Source organism: Equus przewalskii, chromosome 13 (genome assembly GCF_037783145.1).
Source record: "Equus przewalskii isolate Varuska chromosome 13, EquPr2, whole genome shotgun sequence".
In the NCBI taxonomy this organism is placed as follows: domain Eukaryota; kingdom Metazoa; phylum Chordata; class Mammalia; order Perissodactyla; family Equidae; genus Equus; species Equus przewalskii.
Genome location: NC_091843.1, coordinates 7803070 through 7820743, shown reverse-complemented (window position 1 = coordinate 7820743; position 17674 = coordinate 7803070). Strand labels below are relative to the sequence as shown.

Below are 17674 nucleotides of genomic sequence, written 5' to 3'. Positions count from 1 at the left end.
CTGATGTGTAGGTCTTTCAAGGCGGGTCAGGGGACAGCTGATGCCGTGAGGGCTTTCTGGAGAGCAAAACGAGACCATGTCACCCCCAAGGCAGCAAAGAGTCCCCAGCAACGTAGCCTGGGGACCCCTGGAGCCTGAGAGCTGCCTGCAGATTCCTGAGGCCAAGGAGCGGACTTGATGGGGAAGGCGCTGTGGGCCAGATGCAGGTGTGACCCGTGTGTGGACAACACATGGAGGCAGATTTCAGCTCAGTTGAAGGAGGAACTTTCTAAATGTGGAAGCTGTCTGGAAGTGGAACAGGGGTGGGGCTAGGAAGCAGCCTTTGCTGGAGTGGCACTGGTGTTTAGCTGGGACTTGACATGGACGTTGCAGAAGCAACCGGAGCATCAGAGAGATCTGGGGTGAATTGTCCATCAGTTGCCTTTTGACCCTGGGATCTTAGGGGGAGTGCTATCCAGGGCTCATTTGCTGGACACCTGTGGGGCCCTTCACAAGCTTTCACTCATGTAACCCTCCTGCCAGTTCTGCCTATTAGGTGGTTTTAGCCCCATTTTATAGATCAGGAAACTGAGCACAGAAAGAGAAAGCTACCTTACCCTACCCGAGTCTATCCCCCCCCACCCCACCCCCGACCTCCCAACCTCAGCACCTTTTCAGACTCAGCTGCAGGTGTTTCTGAGCAGAGTTTGGGACAGCCATCTTGGACGCCAGTCCCAGCTCGCCCTAATCCCTTCTCCCTTCATTATTATTTTTTTTTAAATTGGCACCTGAGCTAACATCTATTGCCAATCTTTCTTTTCTTCTTCTCCCCAAAGCTCCCCAGTACATAGTTGTATATTTTAGTTGTGGGTCCTTCTGGTTGTGGCATGTGGGACGCCAACTCAACATGGCCTGTTGAGCGGTGCCACGTCCGTGCCCAGCATCCAAACCGGTGACACCCTGGACCACCGAAGTGGAGCACGTGAACTCAGCCCCTTGGCCACGGGGCCCTCCCTTCGTTCTTATTACTGAGCCTCAGGGCAGCTCAGAGCTGGCCTCTTGCCCCACTTCTGGGCAGTGGGGGAAAGTTCCTTAATGAGTAATCCATTTGGGGAAACGGGTGGGGTGGGGGTGTCGGGGGCAGTGCCGGCAGTCGGCAGAATGCCCATAGCTATTAAAATGTGTTTTGTTTATATCCTCAACATTACACGTTGTTTCTATCACAGTTCTATCCCTGGGCACGTGTGCTCCTTCCTGTTCCCCTAAGGATGATGGATTTATGAGCTGGGTGGGCACACGCATGCCCGTGTCTCCAAAGCCGAGTCTGCTTGGTAACTTTCCATTCCACGGGAGGGATCCTCACCCCTCAGAAGAGCTTCGCTTCTCCTCAAGGTTCTGGGCGATTCAAGGGCAGGAAATGGGAGAGCGGAATTTCCCTGTCTCCGGGGATGGTGCAGCCTCGCATCCCTGCAGACAGCTCACTCAGGCTCTCTGTTCCCAGGACCAGAGAGTGCTCGGAATCACCACGTCCCACCTACCATTTGGCGGATCGGACACTGAGGACCAGAGCCTTGAGCAGGGTCACACACAGATTTACAGATGGGGTCTTTGGCTGGCATCTCAAGAGATGTGGTGGAAAGAGCACTGGTTTTAGAGGCAGTCTCAAGTTCAAATCACAGTTCTACTATATCTAAGCTGTGTGATCCTCAGCAAGTCACTTCCCCTCTCTGGGCTTCCATTTTCTCATCTTTAGGATGGGGATAATGATGGTACCTCCCTCATGGGATTGTGATGAGGAATAAATAGGAGAGTCCAGGAGAAGTCTGAGCCCAACATTAGATGGGGACTGCATATGTGGGCATGGCTCACCCTCTTTACCAGAAGGTGGCTTCAGATTCCTTGAAGGCAAGGAACGTGTGCTTCTGAAATTGATGGAGGGGAGAGGAGCCATGGCACCAAATGGTCCTGCTGTGTCGCCCCTCTCGCGTCCCTGTGATAGATTACTGCAGTACCCACTGGTTGGCTAGGGAAGCAATTCCACATCATGGTCAAGAGCACACCTGGGCTTTGGATTCAGATTTCAGTCAAATCCTGACCCAGGTGCTTACCTGTACCATGGTCTTGGGTGAGCCCCTACCCCGCTGGGCCTGATGTCCTCATCTGGGAAATGGGTCCATAGGGCCGTAGAGAGGCCCAACTGAGCCAATGACACTCACATCATCAGAGCTTAGGACAGATGGGATGGAGATTCCTATCAGGGCCCCAGTTTGCACTTCTGACACTTCTCCTTTATGTCTCGGGTGAGGGGCATCGTGGGTCCACACTCCCCTGCTCTCGTGAGCTCTTGGGCATTTGGAGGAAGGCCTGCGTGGTGGACAGGGTGAAGGAAAGAGAAAGCTGGTCTTCAGAGGGGAAAGCAGAGTGGAAGGTACCCTTCAGAGTCACTTCTCAAGGTGGGCCTCAGAGCCAAACATGGCGGGGAAGGAATCAACATTAGTTGAGGACCTACTGTGTGCCAGGCCCTGTGCTCTGGGCCTTCCCTGCAGGGATGACTTCTATACTTTGCCCGAAACAGCCATAGCTTCTCCTTCCTAGCCTTGGGAGCCAGGCTAGTATGGGTCCAAATGCCTATTCCACCACTTCCCGGCTGTGTGGCCTTAGGCCGCTCTCTCAACCTCTCTGAGCCTCCCTTCCTCACTGGCAGTGGGTCTGGTAGCCGTCACCTCCTTTAGCACTGTTGGGAAGATCACAAGTCGGGTCATCGGAGGGCCAGTCGCAGGCTCTGCGTCACCCCCTGGGGGCTCTGCCTCTCTGATCATGCCCCACCCCGAATTCTTTCTGCAGACCTTCGGGAAGTTAGGCGCTCGGGCTCCATCCCCCTCTCTAATCTGTCACTGGCTTTCCTTTTTTAGATGCTTTACTTATTGTTCATCCCAAGTTCTGCCAAACCGTGTGTGGCCTTTGAGCTGCTCAGAACAAGCTGATTGATGACATCCACCCCCCACCCTTCCCCGAGACCAAGGCGGGGCACGCTCACCCTCTTTGCCAGAAGGTGGCTGATGCTACTTGTATATAGTCTAGATTTTTTTCTTGCTGGCCAGCAGGTAGGGGGGAGAAGGGAGGCATAAAACAGGAAGGATGTGGCCTTTGGGTGAGACAGGACCAGGTACAAAAACAGGCACTGCCCGCACAGGCTGGGCCGCCCCCAGCAAGGACGTCTGCCTCTCTGGGCCTCGGTTTTCTCCTCTGGGAGCCACCTGGCAGGGTGTGGCAAGGAGTGAGCGGGTGTGGTGAGCCCCAGGCCCATGCTGGGTCTGCCAGAGGTGGGCCCGCACCCCTCAGGGCCGGCGAGCACGGCCCCGCAGTGGGGCTGGTGAAGAACATTTCGTCAGCTCCAGGAGCGAGAGCAGCGATGTTCAAGGAGAGCTTCCTCCCTCTCTGGTGCTGCTTTTGACTGTGGAAGGCAGAACCAGTGGATCTGTTGGGACCGGGGCCCTGCAGGTCCCCACCTGCGGCTGAGGTTAGCGAGCAGCCAGCTTCTGGGCACCACCCGGTCCCGGGAATGGCTGCCCTCAAGGAAAGAGAAGGAGAGAGCTGGCAGACTCGGCCAGCTTATCAGCCAGCTGCCGCCAGGGGCTGCCTGGAGAAGAAGCAGGTGCCGGGGAGCAGGCCTGTGCCAGCCGTTGGAAGCGACGTTTGAAATCTGGACTGTTTCTCTCACTCCTGCTGTGCTGGGTCATTTTGACAGGCGAGGCGGAGAGGAAGGGACAGTTGCTATGGGAAGACCCAGGGCCTGAATCCCATTCTTCAGAGAGGCAGGTCCTCGGGGATTCTTCCCTGCTCCAAACCTTCAGTGGCCCCCAGAGCCTTCTTGAGGACCTTAACCTCCTCTGCACGACCTTTAAGACCCTTTGTGGTGCAGCCGCTGACTCCCTGTGCACCTGCCCCTCTCCTTTCTGCACCACATTCCCTGCGGCTCCTCAAGTCCACACATCTCATTCTCACCTCCAGGCCTTTGCCTGTGCTGTTCCCTGTACCTGGACCCACTTTCCCATCTCTTATCATCCTCCCAGCCACTTCTTCCTAAGTCTGCAGAGTGGCTTCTCTGAGAAGCAGCCCCATAGCCCACTCCTCTGTGCTGGCACCCTGAGCTGTCATGACGCCTGTATGTGGCCGTCCCGCCTGCTGGTCTCAGCTCCAGGGGCCCTGGCATGCAGCAGAAGCTCCATAAATGTCAGTGAAGGAGGAAGTGATGTACTGGAGAAAGAATGAGGGCACATCCCCCCTCCACGGCCTGGGGCCCTGACCCTGGGAGCCGGTGCCTGAGGTTGGAGCTGCCTGGGCCTGTTTATCAAGCCAAGACCTCAGCTGAGGCACCCAGTGGAGGGTCGAGCCTGCTGGGCATCATGACCCCACTGAGCGCACTTCGAGGGTGGCGTCGGGGTAACCTCAGCCCCCAGGAATGTGGCACATCTGAGCCGACTTGAGCAAAGAGGGATGCTTAGGCCTGGAGAGAGCGAGCTTTCCTCCTAGCAGGCTATGTCGTGGGGCCTCCGGCCTCCCTCGGGGCCTCCTTGCAGCTGTTGACGGGAGTGTAGGCCTCCTGGCTGGGCCGCACCACAGAGACCAGGTTTTGTTTGCAAGAAAAGGGGAGAGGAGGAGCAGGGTGGCGGTTTCCAGGGTGGGCTGGCCCCATGCCATCCAGGGTGCTGGCCGACCAGGCCTCTGAGACAGAACAAAGTCCCCTTAAGCTGGCAGCCGTCCCCTGGGCGCATGTCACTGCCCCGTTTGGCAGAGGCGAGGGAGGCTTGGTTGTTTTTTTCCAGCCCACTTTCAAACCCACCAATGGCAGAGGAGTCCGATCCGTGCCCTGCCTTGCATGGCAGGAAGCCTTGCCACATATCAGCCTTGCCTTTTCCTCTGTAACACACACACGCACATGCATGCACACGCATGTGCCCACACACGCACGTGTATACCCCATGCTGCTTCCCACCGCCGAGCCGACAGCGTTGGTTTGAATTTTGGACATGGGCAAATGTCGCTTGAACCAGAGATTTCTCACTCGAGGTCCATGGTCTGAGATTGGATGTCGTGTGGGTCAGGAAGCCCCTGAAGTTGGCGGTCAGGTGGTGTGCGTGCAGCGTGGGTGTGTCTCGAGGCAGAGGCTTGTATGGCTTTCATGGCCCTTAACAAGGCTCACACCCCTGCCCCCAAAGGTCACGAGTGGCTTCCTTGGAGGAGGAGTGGCCTGTGGGACAAGGGCCTGAGCCCATCCCTTCCCTGCCACCGCCTGGCTTCGCAGCCTTGGTGTCCTCCTCTGGGAAATGCGGTGGTAAAGCCCACCCTGAATGTTGTCCCGAAGACTCAGCCCAGTGCATGTGGCCCCGCCGGCACAGCGCAGGGGCTCGCAAAAGGCCAGTCAGATCCCCTTGTGCAAGGAGGGGCAGGATGGACTGTGCTCCTGGGTGGCGAGTCCCTTTCCCGGTGGAGCAGAGTCTGCTGCAGATTTCAGCCAGGATGCCATCTGCTGAATGCCAACACTCTGGAAGCCGTCATCCGGCGGTCGGAGAAGCCGGGCTGCTGCTTCCTGCCGTCCTCCTGGCGGTCAGTGCCATTTCCCTGGGCTCTTTTTAGATCAAAGGAAGGCTGGACTGCACGATGAGCGAGGATCATTTGGGGGGTGGCACAGTGCACGTGGGATGCTGCTGGGATGGCTTGAAAATAGGCCTCTGTCCGTGGACACCAAAGGAAGGTGACCCCAGGGTTTTCAAGAGGCCCTTCCTGGCCAAGATCACCAGCCCTCCATGGGAGAAACAGTTCAGGGTGTCTTTCCCTAGACCCCCAAGTAGACACTCAGACTCAGGAATAAACCTTTTCTCATCAAAGGAAGTAAATTTGGTGTTAAGGAAGGGACCAGAGTTTAGTGAACACCCACCATGTGCCCCACCCGTGTATCTGACGGACGAGGTGGGCTCCTTCCTCCCACAGCCATTTTGAAGGGTGGCGATGACTCTTAGGCTTTTCTAGATCTGGTCGGGGGACCCAGAGAAGTTAAGCGCATACCTCAAGATCACACAGCTAAGAAATGACAAAACCAGAATTTAAACCCAGGTCTGTCTGGCTCCAAGCTTGTGCTCTTTTTCACGGCCTCTCACAGTGGGATTTAGAGAATTAAGAGCACAGGAGAGATGGAGGTGAGGGGCTCCCCCGGGGGCCGGACCTGAGGTTCCGCGCAGGGAAGGGAATGAAGGTTTAGCGAGCATCTCCCATGTGCCAGGTCTGCGGGGCTCTCTCTGCGCTCTCGCCGCCCCTCCCAGCAGCCTGAGAGGGGATCTAAGATCGCGCACCTTTTGTAGATGGGAAACCTGCAGCGCTGGCAGGCGCCTGACTTGCCCACGGACCCTCAGGCAAATTAGCCACAAAGCACAGGGACATTCTAAGACACGGATGCAAGTAAACCCCGGAGCCACCCCAGAGTGCCTCTTGTGTCCACCTGAGTTCCCGCAGGACTTGCCCAAGGCTGGGCACTGGCAACATGATTTAGTGAGAACGGAGTCCCCGCCTCTCTAACCACGCACAGCTCCTCACCGCCCACCCCGCAAAATCTCTGGAGTTGGGCGTTGCTTCCTTGACCAAACGCTGGAAAGACCCTCCCGTCTGGGCTTGGCGGGCTGGGGCAGTCTTTGATTCACCATGAGGTTGGGCCAGGACTGTTTCGTCTTCCCCGGTGCACACGGGATGGGCCACTGCAGAGGTCCCCACCAGGTCCCCACCTCCCAGAAAACCCCACCACCTGCCTTGTTCTTAGGGTCCCGATTCCGGGCCAGAAAAGGTGGCGGGCCCACTGACCAGGGGCGCATCCTCAGCCTTGCGTGGAAGGAAACGGGCATGGGGTCCCTGGTGTGGGGTGGGGGTGTCTTCCTGGCAGAAGGTTCCTCACTAGTGACAGGGTATCTATTTGAATCTGGTCCTGGTGCCAGCAACCGGGAACCTCTGTGCCCGTAGCCTGAGCCATTTGGGGGAACAGCTGAAGTGATCCCCAGGAGGGGAACCGTGGGGGACATTTTGGCCCTTGATGGAATATTCTGTGGCCATGAAACATGAGCACAGTGAATGCTTGGGAGCCGTGTGGGAAAATGCTTTTTATGTAATGTTGGGTTAGAAAAAAGAGGCAGGAACAGAATTGGCTGTGTGCTCTGATGGCAGTGAAGTTACAAAAGGTGCTTGGTACTCCTTAGTACTTAGTACTTCTGCACGTCTTCTGGAAGGAGGTTGGAAGGGGAGGGAAGAGCACCGGTTCGGGGTCAGACAGAGCTGGGTTCACGTGGCAGCACTCTCCTCGTGGCTGCGGGCAGCGCCTCTGCTGCCTCCAGCCTTGTTTTTCTCCTGGAAAATGGACACAATAATCCTGTAGGTGAAGGTTTGTTTTGAGAATTAGCTGCAATCACATATGGAAAACATCCAACACAGGCGTGGCACACAGCGAGGGCACCGCCTGCGCGGCTGACGTGGATGGGCAGGCGGAGATGGTGAAAGATGGGATGCAGGTTAGGGTGTGAAAGTGGGGAGGTCGGGGCAGTTTTTCTCTTCCTTCTCAAACTCTCTAAAATGTGGCTGTAGTTTTTATTGCAATAATTTAAGTGATAAAGTTCAGGGCTTCCACTGATATCTCTGAACTAGGATGTTCTGCGGGGCCGCTGGGGTCCACGGCCACAGTTTTTCTTGTAGAAGCCACTTTCCCTGAGCGAAAAACAGATGTTTGTGCACAATTTGGAGACTGCTTCTTGTGGTTCTTTTACTTTATGCATTTTCAGTTTGTGTAAATAACACGTCCTCTTAGAAACTTTTTACTCTGGTTTTCTTTCTCTCACATCAGGACTCTGGCGTGGGGAAAGAAGTAGTGTTTATCCCTCATTCCCTGAAGGAAGTGCAATCATATACTCCAGATTAAACAAACATGTAACCCTCGCTGGTTACGCGGCTGCATTTTATCCTAACATATAGTTGGCTTTGCAGGCAGCTGCCCCGGATAGTAACAGCACAGCTGCTCGCGCCCCTCTGCTCATGTCAATCACAGGCCACTCCCCTAGAACATCTGCTCAGGATTCCCAAGCCGTCTGTAAAGGAACTCTCTGAAGGAGAGATAAGGTTGGAAAAACAACAGTGATGGCAGAGGAGATAAAAATAATCAAGTAAGAGTGACCTGTGGTCTTTGGTGCTCAACAGGGCTTTTGATCTGTGGTCATATTTAATGTTTCTGGAGAGTCTGCCAGCTGTGGGGACCTTGGAGAGAATCCGGCCTGTTGGATGGGGGAGGAAGCTGCAGCCCAGAAGTTGGGTGGCTTGCTGGGCCCGGCGTGGAGAATGCAGGCTCTGCGCTCCCCCGGCGGCCTCTCCTGACGGTTTACACCCAGCTGGTATTTCCCCCGCTCATTGATTTTGGTCCTGCCGAAATAGCTCTCCAGTGGGCCTTTGTGCTTATCCTTGTGGTTCCCAAGATGGCCTGCAGGCTGCCTCTGTGTCCACCGTCGTCACTGCTGTGGGGCCCCTCCCTAACAGGCAGTGCTGGCCTGCTCTGCTGGAAGCCCTTCGTGGCTCCCTGTCCCCTACGCTGTGTGATCTGAGCCTCTCGGGCTGGCATTCAGGGCCTTGCCCTCTGGTCCCTGCAACATCGATGGCACCCTAGCCCCTCACCCCTCACCCCTAGGAGGCAGTGGCTACCCAACCTCATACACCCTCTGCCACACCACCATATTACTTACCTTCCCCACAAAGTCCAGCTGCCCCCACCTCTGGTGTTCCCTCAGCCTGGAATGTTCCCTCTCCCTCAAGACCTGGCTCTATGGGCATCACCCCCCGCCCCCCAGCCCCTGGCTGAGTCCAGGGACTTCTTCAGGCCCTATAGCCCCCTGTGCTGATGCCTAAGGTGCTCTTTATCTTGCCCTCTTGTCGTTGTCTATGTGTGTCTTCTCCACCATGTGGTGACTCAGATCTCCATGAAGACAGGATTATGTGATCACCTGTGCACCCTCAGTGCCTGGCACCAGTAGATACATCTGCAGAAAGGATGGACGGATGGATGGACGGACAGATGGATAGATGGATGGACCAATGAAAGGATGAGCAGACAGATGGGATGGACACATAGATGGATGGATGGGTGGACGGATGGACGGATGGACGGATGGATGGCTGAATAGAGGAGTGAACATTTTGTCTGTTGCCCTCCTCCACCAGTCCAATGTCTAGCAGGCCTGCCCAGAGGTAACAGGAGTCAGCAGGGGGCCTCTTGCATCCCTCTCCTACATAAGAAGTCAACAACTCAACCCTTCTGTCTGTCCTGTGTTGGCTCCTCAAAAGCAGAGAGAGTATGATAAAATGGCTAAAAAGGCAGGATGGGGGTCACACAAACCTAGCTTCAGTCACAGCTCTGCCTTTAGCTAAGCCGGCTGCGTGACTTTGGGCAAGTGACTCCACCTCTCTGAAACTCCATTTCTTCATCTGTGTGATGAGGATCCGTGGTCCTCGCCTCATGGGGTATTATAAGGATTAGATGAGGAAATGCATGGTGGGTAACCAGCCCAGAGTTGGTGTCTTGTACCAGCTTAGTGAACGCATGGTGACTCTGTGAATCTGGACAGTTTTGGTTGCGAGAATCAGAAACCTGGCTCGACCTGGCTTATAAGCAAAGAGGGCTGGCTCCCCAAGCTGAAAAGTTTGCAATGATCCGAGTGGCCAGGCTCACTGGATCACACCCCACTGTGTTTAGGAATTGGCTCATACCCCAATTCCTAAAGTTGGGGTGAGGTCAGCCCACTAGCTGGGGGAAAGCTGGGTCTCCTGAGGAAAATTGGGGCACAGTAGCCAGAAGAGGAGGAGTGGATGCTGGGCAGGCAGCAGCGGCCATGCCCACGTGACTAAGTGTGGTGGGAGCCACAGAAAACTGGAGGCCCCTTTTATGGTGGCCCAGGACCTGTGGGCCTGTGGTGCTTGGCCAGCCCCTCCAGGGCTCCCCCTGCCCTCCTTGGGTGGGAGTGACCTCTGACATTCTCCCTGAGATCACAGTGGCCTGGCCAGAAGAACCCAGGAAAGGGGTTCCTGCCCAGACCCCACTAGCCTTGAGCTTAGCTGGCCCCTCCCCTCCGTGGGCCCATCTCCCCATCTGTAAAATGGGCTCATTGGACGAGATGATCTCTGAGGTCTGCTCGCGATCCAACCATAATAAGCAGCCTCTGGCATTCATCGAGTGCCCGTGTGTGCCAGGCCTGGCTGGGCACAGAGGAGTCAAAATGAGACAGACAAGCCGCTGCCCCACAGGACCCACCGTGGTCCCTCCCCAGCCCTTTCCACCACCTCTCTGCTTCTCCTTCAATATTCGTTATAGAACCAAAAGGTGTTTTTAAATTGTTTTATTTATTGAATATAGTTTAAACATCCAAAGCATCAAGTCAAATGCTTTTTTTATTTCCTGCATTAAAAACCAAAACCTCCAAATCTCTACTACCCTCACAACATATCCAGAATCTGACCCTTTCTCGCCACCTTTACTCGTCCTGCCTGCCAATCTGAGCCACCATCACCCCTGTTCTGGAATCATCCGGTAGCCTTGTCCTAGCCCCCAGCTTCCTTGCCCACCCCCCACATCTCAACAGTCCCCTCCCCACACAGCAGCCTGAGAGTCCTACCACCTCTCTGCTCTAAACCTCCAAGAATGTCCCATCTCACTCAGAGTAAACTGGTTAAAGAAAACAAACCACCACCATAGGCTCTTCTCCCCACCCTCAGCCCCAGCCCCAGCTCTGGGCTCATTTCCTGCCGCTCTCCAACTTGGTCATGCCATTCCAGCTACGTTGGCTTCCTTCTTGTTTCTCAGCCACACCAGCACAGTCCCACCTCAGGGCCCTTGCACTCGCTGTTACCCCTGCCTGGACCACTCTTCTCCCAGATACCCTCCTGCCTCACTCCCTCACCTCCTTCAGGTCTCTGTTCAAAAGTCACTCATCAGAGAGGCCCTCCCTGGAAATCCTAAGAAAAAACCTCTCTGCCCCCTCCCTTGGCTGCATTTTTCTCTGTAATGCATCCCACCAGGCAGAGTATGTTTTATTTGTTGTCTGCCTTTGCCCACTGGAATGTCAGCCCCATCAGAGTGGGAACTTTATCTGTCCTGGTGAGTGCTGTATTTCCAGTGCCTAGCGTGGTGCCTGGCACGTATGGGTGCTCACTAAACATTTGTTAAATGGATGAATACGAAAGTTCCTTATGTTCTTTTTCCTTATGTGGGTCGTTGGCTTTATTCCGTGTGCCAACAGCCCACAACTTAGAATGGTTCAACTTACGATGTTTCAACTTTACGATGGTGCAAAGGCAATGTGCTTTCAGTAGAAACTGTACTTCAGATTTTGAATTTTGGTCTTTTCCTGGGCTAGCCATATGCAGTACGATCCCCTCTCGGGATGCTGGGCAGCCGCAGCTCCCATTCAGCCCTGCGGTCACAAGGGTGAACAACAAATACACTACCCCATTCTGTACCCAGACGCCCGTTCTGTCACTGTCAGTACAGTATTCAGTGAATTACATGAGATAGTCAACACTTCAGTATAAAATAGGCTTTGCGTTAGCAGCTTTGCCCAACTGTGGGATAATGTGAGTGTTCTGAGCACGTTTAAGGTAAATGAGGCCAAGCTAGGATGTTCCGTAGGTTGGGCGGACTGAATGCATTTTCAACTTAGGATATTTTCATGCTTTCAACTTACGATGGGTAACATTGTACCAAGGAAGGCAACGAGCAAGATCTGTCTTTTTGTCTTCTGTGGGTCAGTGGCTTCTGTTTGCAGAGGGGCCTCCCAGCTTCCCAACAGTTTCCTCCCTTAATGACTGGGGTGCCCTTCCCCTGGGGCCTGGCTTGTCTGCCTCCTCATGGCCTCTTCCTCTTCATGTGCTCCTGTCCTGGCTCCCATCAGCCTCAGGATTAAGTGAACCCCTGATGTGCCCAGAGCACAGCGGCCCCGTGGCTGGCCGGGGGAGGCGTGGTCCCTGCAGCGGCCTCTCATTCCCTGGGGTTGCTACTCTTCTCCCATGACCACAGACCATTGTGATCTGTGACCACCTCCCATGGAAACTGTCCCCAGCTGCTGTTGTGAAGGAGCAGCGGGCACTCGTGCAGCCTCTGGGAACCGCCCCCGGGACGCAGGAGGAAACGGGGAGGATAGAACCCCTCGGCGCGGGGCTTGTGGCCAGAGGCCAGGCCCTTTGAAAGGAGACAGGCCCAAGATTCTCCAGGTCCTCTGGGGCAGAACTCCCTTATAAATGAATCCTGAAAGGTGTATGTTCTAGAAAAACCAAGCTTGCTTCTAAAGATGCCTTCATTTTCTGTGAGTGAAGGGGAGGGGAAGTCACAGAGTCCTGGCTTGGGCTTCCTCTGGAACTTCAGTATGGTGATCACATTCTTAGCTGCCTGTGAAGCACATAGCTTGTGCCAGGCAGTATCCAAGGACCCTCATCCACATGATCTTTTAGTAGCTGTATGAGTTAAGTAATGTCCCTATTTTACAAGCAAGGACAGTGGTCTAGAGAAGTGACAGGGTCTACTGCACATCACATGGCCAGGAAGTGCCAGAGAGCTGGGCTGCCAGGCAGCACTCTTCATCTTGCCTCTTATTCTACTGTCGGGGATCCCAAGGCTGCACGCTTTCTATTTCCTATTATGCCTTGCTTTTGAACAAATTGCCCAGAAACAAGCAGCCCAAGACCCCCTCTACTCCCCTAGAATCCAAGGCCCTGTTGCCTTTGAAGGGACTCCGCTGCCCAGAAGGGGCCCCTGGAGGAAGACGCTAGATGCCCTGGGATTTGATGGGAATGGGCAAGTCAGTGGCCCCCAGTCTGGCTGTTGTGACAAGCTCATCGCTGTTGGCCTGTCCCGGAGGGAAACAGCTCTGAACAGGGTTTCACCAGACAGACACACACACACAAACACAGCTCGGTGTGCTCCTCTGTGAAGTGGGTTTAGTGACTTCGCCGTGGCAGCGTTGGGCAGGTTGGGGGTGGCCGGAACGTTCTCAATTACCCGTCTAATCAAGATGGAATTTAAAATGGAAACGATTGTTAAGGACGAACCTGGGCGGCGGCGCTCCGGGGCCTAACCCTCCCGCCTGTCTCTCCCGCAGAGTCCAGCCCGCCCGCGCGCCTCCTGGCCACCCGGCCGTGCTGCGGGCCCGGCCCCGAGCGGCGTCCGGTGCTGGGCGAAGCGCCGCGCTTCCACGCGCAGGCCAAGGGCAAGAACGTGCGGCTGGACGGCCACTCGCGCCGGGCCACGCGGCGCAACAGCTTCTGCAATGGCGTCACCTTCACGCAGCGGCCCATCCGGCTGTACGAGCAGGTGCGGCTGCGCCTGGTGGCCGTGCGCCCCGGCTGGAGCGGCGCGCTGCGCTTCGGCTTCACGGCGCACGACCCGTCGCTCATGAGCGCGCACGACATCCCCAAGTACGCCTGCCCCGACCTCGTCACGCGGCCCGGCTACTGGGCCAAGGCGCTGCCCGAGAACCTGGCGCTGCGCGACACCGTGCTGGCCTACTGGGCGGACCGCCACGGCCGCGTCTTCTACAGCGTCAACGACGGCGAGCCGGTGCTCTTCCACTGCGGCGTGGCCGTGGGCGGCCCGCTCTGGGCGCTCATCGACGTCTACGGCATCACCGACGAGGTGCAGCTGCTCGGTAGGTGGCTCGACCTGGAGGCGCTCCGTGCGCGTTTCTCTAGCAGGCACAGCTTACAGAGGGCTCAGCTTGCCGGGCGTGGTTCTAAGCGATTTACACCCTTTAACTCGTTTATTTCTCACGACAACTCGCCACCCCCGTTTGTTTGACAAACGAGGAAACTGAGGCACGGAGAGGTTAAATGGGACTTGCATCGCAAAGCCGGGATTGGAACCCGCGGGCTGCGGGGGTCCAGAGTCCATGCTCTGGCCCAGGGTCACTTGCTCCTTCTCTCACCATTCTTCCATCCGTTCCTGTGCTCCTCTCTTCACTCCCGTGTTCATTTGCTCACTCACTCATTCATTCATTCGTGTATTCACTCATTCACTCATGTATTTATTCATTTGCTCATTCATTTGCTCACTCACACATCCGCTCACTCACTCACTCAGCACAATCAGCTTTGTGCCTTAATCCTCGAGTTTCTGTGCCACCAGGCAGTGAGCAAGCAGACACATCATCTCCAGGCGCTCAGGGTCCCCTAGGGATGCAGGCAGAGGAGTGTGGCCCCGACTCTGACAGGGGAGGTAGCCACTACTGCAGAAATCCTGGTGGTGAGAACTCGTGGGGAGAGAAGTTTTCTGCCCTTGAGACGGTATTTCTTTCTCTTTCTTTTTTTTCACTTTTTTAAATTGAGGTAAAATTCACGTAACATAAAAGTAACCATAAAGTGTCCAATTCCCTGGCATTCCGTTGGCAACCATCAGCTCTGTCTAGTTTCAGAACATTTCATCACCCCAAAGGGAAACCCCTCCCCGTTAAGCTGTCCCTCTGCCTTCTCCCCTCGCCCCAGACCCTGGCGACCACTGATCAGCTCTGTTTGTGACCTTAGCTCTTCAAGTCACAGTTGGGACCTCAGCCAGCCCAGCCTCAATTCCTGGGGGAGTAAACAGGGAGCAGGTTTCTCGGGGTCTGGACACAGCCCTCGATGCCATTTACCTGCAATGAATGCACAGATCTAAAGTCTGAGTTTCGGCAGATGTATCCAGTGTCCAGAACTCGCAAACGTTCCCACCAGCTGTTTGTGAGTCAGCCCTTCTCTTCCCCAGACGGGGCCACTGTCTGATTTTTCCCCATGGATTAGTGGTGCCTGTTCTTGAACGTCATATAAATGGCATCATACGGGGTATGTGCATGTATGTCTGCCTTCCTTATCTCAACACAGTATTTTTGAGATTCATCCACACTGTTGCTGTGTGTATCGGTAGTTTGTTCCCTTTTTATTGCTGAGTAGTATTCCGTGGTGTGGGTGTACCACAGTTTGCATATCTGAGTGTTTGGGTGGTTTCTGGTTTTTCAGCCCTGCATCTTGAGGGAAAACCCTGGCATGGACTCCTTGCCCACCACCACCTCCCACGCCACCACTGGGCAAGGAGGGAAGATGGGTGCATCCAGGCTCTGCCCTCCCCCTTAGCCCCCCCGTAGAAGGAAAGCAGCAGAACTTCTGAGTGGTTAAGAGCAGAGTGTTAGGAATCACATGGACCTCTGTTTCACACGTGGCTCTCCATTTGCCAGCTGTGTGGCCTTGGTCAGATGACTGAACCTCTCTGTGCCTCAGTTTCTTCCTCTGTAAAATGGGTTCATGATAGCACCCACCTCCTGGGCTTGTTGGCAGGGTGACATGAGATGGTGTGGGAAAGTGACGCAGCACAGTGCCTGGCACATGAAAGGCACTCAAGAAATAACAGTGAAGAAGTAAGAACCTCTGCCCATTTGCACGTGGGCCGAAGCACGTGCCTGAATTCCAGGCTCAGGCAGGCTAGGTTGTGAATAGCTACCCACCCCCCCAAGCTGGGGCCTTACTTGGGCTTTTTAACCACGTTCCCCCACACTCTTTTCCATGGAAGCTTTCGGCATTTCATCTCTAGGAAATGTGGGTTTCTAAAACCTCCTGGATCTCTGGTTGCCTTTCTTCGGAGCTCTTTATTCCTACGGAGCAGGGAGGCAATCACGCCTCACTCACCTGCTCCCTCAGACAGCCCGTGTCTCGGGGTAACAGCCAAGAAATCACAGCCACTCCATAATCAGTGCAAGTAGATTAGGAGTTTTTAAAAATACAAATTGGAAGCAGCCTCTGATGACTTAATGAGACTGAATAAACCGGTGAGGCGTCCTGGGCTCTTCCCCCTGTTCATTTGGTCACTTGACAAAGCTTTATGGAGCCCCTGTGACATCCCACCCCCTCGGAGGGAAGGGAGGGAGCCCACTGGCACACAGTGTAATGTGGCAGACGTGGGCCTCAGTTTCCTTTTCTGCAGATAGTTCCTGGGACTTGCTGGCTGATGGTGCACTGGCTGATGTCCACAAACATATGCATGAGGGGACATGACATCGGAAGGAACGCCATCTCTGGGTGATGGGATCATAGGTGAATTGCACTTGCTCCTTTATACCTCTATGAATTCCTTTTTTTTTTTTTTAATATATATGTTAAAGAGCTTATATTGCTTTTACAGTCAGAAAGGGCAGTAAAGTTATTTTCCTCTCTGAAGGTTATATGAGATGATAGGGAAGCTTCTGGGACGTGATCAGGGTTCAATAAATGTTTATTTCCTTCCCGGGGGAAGGGCAAATTGACATTGGTTACATTTGGGTAAAGGGATAATGGGTGGGTTTTTTCCCTCCCAAGTTATCAACAAAGATTTATGATCAGGAAAAAGAAGTTATACTAAAAATAAGAAGAGAGCTAAGCAGTCATGATTTTGGATGATTTGAGTGCAGGCAACAGGTACTTCAGCACAGGGTAAGGCAACACGAGAACCACAAACATCCACCGTACCTGGGGCCCCTCCCTCCCGGTTCTGGAGTACTGGGCTCCTAGGGGTGGTGTCCAAGGTCCCAAATGGATAAATAAAAAGCAGACAGTGTTCACATTATCCGGAGCCCTCTGGCCTCCTTTTCCTCATGAGGAAGGAGGAAGTGACATGGTTGCTTTAGAGATTCTCAGCTGTGAGACTCCAGGAGAGAAAACTCCAGAATAGATAAAGAATCCAGGGTTCAGAGAAGGGAAGTGACTTGCCTGAAACCACCAGGCTTGTGAGTGGCAGAGCTGCGATGAGAACCCAGGTGCGGGGGGCCTTGGCTCCAGCCACACGTCGAGGTCACCTGGGAGCTCTGAAAACCCCACTTTCCAGGCTGCACTCAGACCAGTGAAAGCAGAACCTAGGGGTGGCTCCCAGGCAACTGGATTTCTTAAAGCTCCTCTGGTGACCCCAGGGCGCAGGCAGGGTTGTGATCACACGATCCTCTTTGCCTGGGAGCCTGTCCCTCCCCTGCTGGGTGCCAGGCTGAGTTCTTCAGACCTCTCAGTTCAGGGCATGGGATCATCCCCGGAGCACGCAAGCCCCGTCTCTTGTTCTGTGTGGCTTTGCCGCTGCGTCCCTAATCCCACTCCATTCATGCCTTCCCGTGCCCAGAGTGCCACCACTCTGGTGTTTGGCATAAGCCCTCGAGTGTGTGCATCTGTAAGAAATAAGTAGAGTTGTTTTATATGTATATATGGATGGTATTATGCTAAGGCTCTTATTCTGGTTTTCTTTTTTCACTTGCCCCATTTTAGGTTTTGTCTGTGTTTTTCTGGTTCCTTGTTCCCTAGCGGCCTCCCACATTGATGGGCACCCGGGTGGCCACGAGGCCCCCACCCCCACCCCCACGCAGACTGCACTGCAGGGCACATTCTGCCACAGGGCTGCCCTGGGGCCACTAGTTTACTGTTCTCTGGGGCACAGACCAGGATGGGCTTGAAGGTCCTGAGCCGTCCATCCTGAGAGCCTGTGATTTCTCTGGATGCTCCTCTGGACCAACGAGAAGAGGCTGAGCCCAGGCAAATTACTCCCTGCTGAATTCAGCAGTTCCTGGACCCAGGAGAGGCAGGTTCAGCCAGGCCACGCACGCCTTTCCCCCTTCTCTCCCTGGCTTTTTCTTCTCTGAGGAAGCCCCTCCCT

The 17674-nt window shown here is 54.8% G+C and overlaps 1 protein-coding gene across 3 annotated transcripts in view; it reads left to right on the top strand.

Annotated features, from left to right (window-relative positions):
- The window catches only part of NEURL1B (neuralized E3 ubiquitin protein ligase 1B), a 43059-nt gene that overhangs the window by 8324 nt on the left and 17061 nt on the right, over positions 1-17674 (top strand). For 2 of the 3 annotated variants that reach the window (XM_070569032.1, XM_070569030.1), the window contains exon 2: positions 13146-13691. In XM_070569032.1, coding sequence (XP_070425133.1) covers positions 13146-13691 — 546 coding nt within the window. Of the gene's footprint in view, positions 1-13145; positions 13692-15988; positions 16099-17674 lie in introns of all 3 variants that reach the window. The other variant, XM_070569031.1, reaches the window with a different exon arrangement.